The sequence below is a fragment of the Vulpes lagopus genome, chromosome 15, assembly GCF_018345385.1.
Source record: "Vulpes lagopus strain Blue_001 chromosome 15, ASM1834538v1, whole genome shotgun sequence".
Taxonomy (NCBI): Eukaryota; Metazoa; Chordata; class Mammalia; order Carnivora; family Canidae; genus Vulpes; species Vulpes lagopus.
Window position 1 is genome coordinate 43,820,286 of NC_054838.1, and position 6,000 is coordinate 43,826,285.

Here is a 6,000-nt window from a genome sequence, read left to right on the forward strand (position 1 = left end):
AATTAAAATTAGCTAAGAACAGGAACTACTTTATAAACATAACATAATGACTAATTAGGATTTATTGCAGGAAGGCAATGATGATTTAAAACATGAAAATGTGATAATATAACTTACCTTATTAATAGTTCCAAGAAAAAAAGCTATATGACCTTTTATGTGGATGCTGTTACTCATTTGACAAAACTCAACACTTTGTCTTGTTTCAAACACACTCCCACACAAGAATCAATGAATAAACACTTCCTTGAAATGAAAGCATTTTCTCCATCTAGTTAGCTATTTTAACTCCAAAGCCAGCATTTCACTGAACATAGAAAAATTTGAGACATTTATACCAGCAAGTAAAATAGAATTGGACATATCAGCCAATGCAAAATATTAGAACTTTAAGTGTTGGAAGGGAAGTGATGAAATTAGTCTTTTTTTTTTTTTAAAGTAGGTATGAGTAAGTATCTGGAAAACCCAAGGAGGAAGCTAATTATATCTTTTTTTTCCTCTCTCTCTCTCTCTCTCTTACTCTACCATAGCATGGCTCTGTGCTGCCCAGATTTGACTTCTGGGGAAAAAAATCTATCAAAACTTCATTTTTCATCTAAAATGAGTAGAAAAAAGGAGAGAACTGAGAGAATCAGACATTTGGCGATTCTCATTTATGTAAAAAAAAAAATTGGGTATATTTCATGCAAACTGAAAGGGTAGTCAATTAAGGATTCTTAAGTCAAGATTTCAGAAAAGGTGAGGATGATCATAGGATGACTAAGGTGGGGTGAGGATAAAGATCATTTAAGTCACCCAGGGGTCCCCTTGATAGAACTTCATGACACTCAAGATGAAAGGAAGAATATGATTTTTTAATGTAGTCTTCCTCTTCTATGAAGAGACAGCACAACAAAAGAGTGGAGGTGAATGAACTGAGAGGTCAGCTTGCTGAATGATATTAAGAAAACATTTGCAACCTTCTAGGTCTTTTTTAAAATTATTATTCTGTGTCTTTCTTGTTTATGTCAGTGGTCACTCATACCCAGTCACTACAGTTGACCCTGAACAACATGAGTTTGAACTTCGAGAGTCTATGTGTATGTGGATTTGTTCCAATAAATATAGTAGAATACTGGAAATGTATTTTCTCTTTCTTTTGATTCTTTCTTTCTTTCTTTCTTTCTTTCTTTCTTTCTTTCTTTCTTTCTTTCTTTCTCTTTTTCTTATTAGAGAGAGAGTGCTAGCAGGGGACAGGTAGGGGGAGGGGCAGAGAGAGAGAACCTTAGGCAGGCTCCTCACCCACCCCAGCCTGACGCAGGGCTCCATCTCTTGCATCTCTTGCAATCATGACCTGAGACCAAATCCAATTTGGCAATTAGTATTAATTCTGCATTTGTCTTTTCTTTCCCATGGCAAGAAACATCTTTTGATTCATTTTTCTATTCTCCGTTGGACCTCTCTTGATACCTAAGCATTGTCGCCACTCAATTCATACTAATTTGAGTCCATGATTTACTGATGTCAGCTAGCTAGGGTTTTTCATCTCTCCTGATTAAAAATTTTTCTGGATCCTTACCTTTTTGTGGCTTTTAATTTTAATTCTCTCTTGAATTACAGTGAGGAGCCTTGGGATTGGATTAAGATACAAATGATTGAATTAAAATATTGTGGCAGTGTCCCTGGCTGGCTCAGTCAGTAGAAGTAGAGTTTATGACTCTTTATCCTGATCAGGGTCCTGAGTTTAAGCACCTCTGTGGGCATACAGCTTATTTAAAAAATAAAAATAAAATAAAATGTTATTGGCTTATCACTCCATTCCTTTTCATTTTTTGAAGATGATTCCAGTGAGAAAGCACTTTATGGGGCTGGGAATGTCTTATTTGAAATCAGGATTTCAGATCAGTGGAAGATAGGCTATGTATTATTCTGTTCTTTTTTTCTTATTAAATGTGTGAAATTGATAGAAAGGGAGAACTTCCTTTGTTAAAAGTTTAAAGCTTTTGTTTTCCAGTTATAGGAACATATTTTAATTTTTGCTTTGGAAATCATGATAGATGGAGTTTCCATTTATCCTGGATTAAAAATGCATGTGTGTGTGTGTATGCACATTTAGTTATAGATATATGTACATACATTTAGTTATTGTCTCATGGGTGGTAACTAGTTTTGCTATGTTGTCATGTTAAAAAAAATTTTTTTTTTTGAACTTTTAAAGACAAAGCATCTGGATGGCTCAGTGAGTTAAGCATCCGACTCTTGGTTTCAGCCCAGATCCTGATCTCAGAGTTATGAGATTGAGCCCAGAGTCAGGCTTTGTGCTGGGTATGGAGCCTGCTTAAGATTCTCTCTCCCTCTGCTCCCCGCTCCCCCCGCCCCGGCTCTCTCTCTCTCTCTCTCTCAAATAAAATAAATAAAATCTTAAAAAAAAATTGGGGGTGCCTGGGTGGGGGGGTGCCTGCTTAATCTCCATTAAGCAGATGCCTTTGACTCAGATCACATGATCCCACAGCCTTGTGATCAAGCCCCATGTTAGGCTCCCTGCTCAGTGGGGAGTCTCCCTCTGCCACTTTCCCAGCTTATGTTCTCTTTCTCTCTCAAAGAAATTAATTAATTTTTAAAAAAGTTTTAAAGACAGACTTTATCAGGCAGTCTTTATTTTATGGGAACTTGAAGGAGTAGACCAGAGTTTGACATGAATGATTTTGGAGGATATTGAGGGATTGGATAAGAATAGTTTGAGTGAATTTAATTTTTGATGGAACGCATAGAGCCATCAATTCATGCTGCTTCATTTAGAGGTTGCGTTCAAAGGGGAAAGCATATTTCCAGATCTTGGAAAATGCTTGTGTCAAATCAGGATTGCGTATTATTGGACAATTTCCTGTTTAATCCTTCACCCTTGTTCTTTAAAAAGAACAAACAAACATGTAAAAGAGATTAAGGCAAGAACTATTTACATTTGAAATGGTGTTTAAAAATTTTAAATCTTACTTTTTATTTTGGTGATTAAGAATGTTTTTAAAATTTTTATCAAGTCTTCACACTCTTAAGACATGTGAGTTTTTGTACCTTTCTATCTTCAGGTTTGAAAGAAATATTTTTACCCCAAATAGTTTTTTTTTAGTAAAATGATAAGAAACTGAGATTTACTAGCACTGAACAAGAATTTTGGGAATCTGATTGGTCTGCTGACAACAGAAGTATATTGGAGCTGATTGAATAAAATTATTCCCTCAATTATGTCTATCTTCAATAATATGTTTTGATTGAAATGCCAGTCAAAAAATATCCTGTTTCCAGGATGCCTTGGTGGCTCAGTCAGTTAAGTTGCTGTCTTGGCTCAGGTCATCATCCCAGGGTCCTGTTGGGCTCTGTGCTCAGTGGGAGACTGCTTCTGCCTCTTCTCTGCCTGCTGCTCTCCTTATTTGTGCTCTCCCTCCCTCTCTGTCACATAAATAAATAAAATCTTAAAAAAAAAAATCCATTTCCTCTGTGCAAGAAACTTCCGAAAATAAGATTTAGTTCCTGAATGAATGAGAGATGTTCTTATAATTTCAGTTGCTTAAAAAGTTCAAGTTGGAATTGGTGGTGGTTCGTGACATATATGAGAGGTTTTATCATTGTAGTAATTAATACTTAGGTTTATATGATTGTGGTTTCTGGCAACCTTACTGTATGGAGAACAGGCCTTGGGATTTGGAACTGTGATGCTTATTCATTTGAAACCATAGCATCTCAGGAACATGGCATCTAGAATCTAAGTCTTACAAAAATGACGTTTCATCCAGTAGTGCAAAACAGTTAAATATTTCAGAATTACGTTGCCGACTGGAGTCGAATCACAGGGGCAGCAGTGGCCTGGCTAATAAACGGGGACCGGCTCGTCCAGGGCCCCTGCAATAGCCGCTCCTGTGCAGCAGGGGGCGAGGGGGAGCGCAGTCCGTCACCAAATAACACCCAGGAGAAGGGCGGGCTGTGGGAAAACTCACCAGCTTGGGGGGGCGGGGGGGGGGGCTATTGCATCACATCCAGGCACAGGTGCATTGAGAGGATCTGCAGCGAAAATATTTGAAGAAACGCTTATACATCAGGCCAAATTACTCCGTTAAAAGTCAATGGCTCTTTATATGATCCAAACTCTGAAACCCGGGCCTGGGAACCATTCAAGACCTGCTGGAGCAGGAGTGCGGCGTGGTCATCGAGGGCGTCAACACCCCCTACCTGTACTTCGGCATGTGGAAGACCACCTTCGCCTGGCACACGGAGGACATGGACCTGTACAGCATCAACTACCTGCACTTCGGGCAGCCCAAGACGTGGTACGCGGTGCCCCCCGAGCACGGCCGGCGCCTGGAACGCCTGGCCAGGGAGCTCTTCCCGGGCAGCGCCCGCACCTGCGAGGCCTTCCTGAGGCTCTCATCTCGCCCACGGTCCTCAGGGACAACGGGATCCCCGTCAATCGGATCACCCAGGAGGCCGGCGAGTTCATGGTGACGTTTCCCTACGGCTACCACTCTGGCTTCAACCACGGCTTCAACTGCGCAGAGGCCATCAACTTCGCCACCCCGCGCTGGATCGACTACGGCAAAGTGGCCTCTCAGTGCAGCTGCGGGGAGGCCAGGGTCACCTTCTCCATGGACGCCTTCGTGCGCATCCTGCAACCTGAGCGCTATGAGCTGTGGAAGCGCGGGCAGGACCGGGCTGCTGTGGACCACACGGAGCCCACGGCCCCGGACAGCCGGGAGCTGAGCGCCTGCAGGGGGTTCTGCCCGGAGTCCCAGCCAGCGGGCAGACGGGGTCCCCGTCAGCGTCTTCAGACCGGGAGGCTCTGCTCTTGGGGAGTCTGCTTCCAGGAGCCGACCGCCCACGCCGGGGCCAAGATGCGCCTCTCCGTGGGCGCAAGGGGCCCAGTTCCGGCCCTGGGCTCGGCCGGCCCCCGACAGTGCTGGGGACCGGAGCCCTGACACCTGTCGTTGCGCTAAAGCTTCCACAGCCCCGAGTCCTTGAACGGCGCCTGGACCTTGTTTCCTCCCATCCCTCCCAGACTTTCCTGGTTTCCTCCTGGTGTCACCACTTGACGCTGGTAACAATCATTTGTGTTCTAGGCCAAAGCTGAATTTGCAAAGCACTATTATGTTTTGGACAGAGTTCTCCAAAAACGCCACTGAACTCTGCTGAATTCTGGACCCCTGGCCATTAGTAGCCTAAGGTCCTGATTTCCTTTGCACCTCTGAGCTTGTTGTGGTTAGAAAGACTAGGTTTGGCATCAACCAGGTTCGAATCCTAGCCCTGTCACTCACTGCAGCTTATGGGCCCTTGAGCAATTCACCCTCTCAGAGCTGCAGTGTCCTGCCTGTAATATGGGATACTATGCCCACTTCACAGATTGCTGTGAGGATCTTCTTAGCTAATGCTTTAAGCCATCTTTTAACAGCGCCTGCCGAGTACTATCATAGGCCCAACTAACAGTAATTAACATTTTATCTTGACTGCTTCCGTAGGGGCCACCTGGGAATATGGGCTCTGCATAATCTTTGGAAAAGTCTAGGTCAGAATGAGAAAGATTTTAGATGAGCTCTTAGAATAAAAATGGAAGAGAAAGTCCAAAGGACACCTATCATTACTATCTGGGAAGGGGGCTGAAAGTCATACTCATGATATTAAGACAAGAGCTTTGTCAGGCACCGGAAGTGTGTCAGTGTGTGTGTTGCCTCCTTCCGCTCTCCTGCAACTGTAAAGAGTGAAGCCTTTGTTTTTCTGGAACAACAAGGAAATGGGGAGGTAGATGATTTTCTCTGTCTCCACCCAGGCTTGGAGACAGAAGAAGGAGATGGTGTGTCCACGAAGAGGCAGGAAGATGGTGCTCGGTCCCTGGGAATGCACAGTGGGCAAGAAAGGAGACTTGGCGAAGCCTGCCTGGGCCTAGAGGGGTCGGATCTGGAAACTAACTACAGCAGAGACTCTGTGCCTTTCCTCATCAAATGCTGGTGAGGCTGTTCCGAGAGGGACTTGTTTCCC

General features: G+C 43.5%; 1 protein-coding gene across 1 annotated transcript; it reads left to right on the plus strand.

Annotated features, from left to right (window-relative positions):
• Positions 1-1,052: 1,052 nt before the first annotated feature.
• LOC121476212 (lysine-specific demethylase 4D-like) lies at positions 1,053-4,946 on the plus strand. The gene is given in 4 exon segments (XM_041729928.1): positions 1,053-1,079; positions 3,797-3,920; positions 4,151-4,393; positions 4,396-4,946. Coding segments are annotated over 4 exon segments (945 nt in total).
• Positions 4,947-6,000: the final 1,054 nt, after the last annotated feature.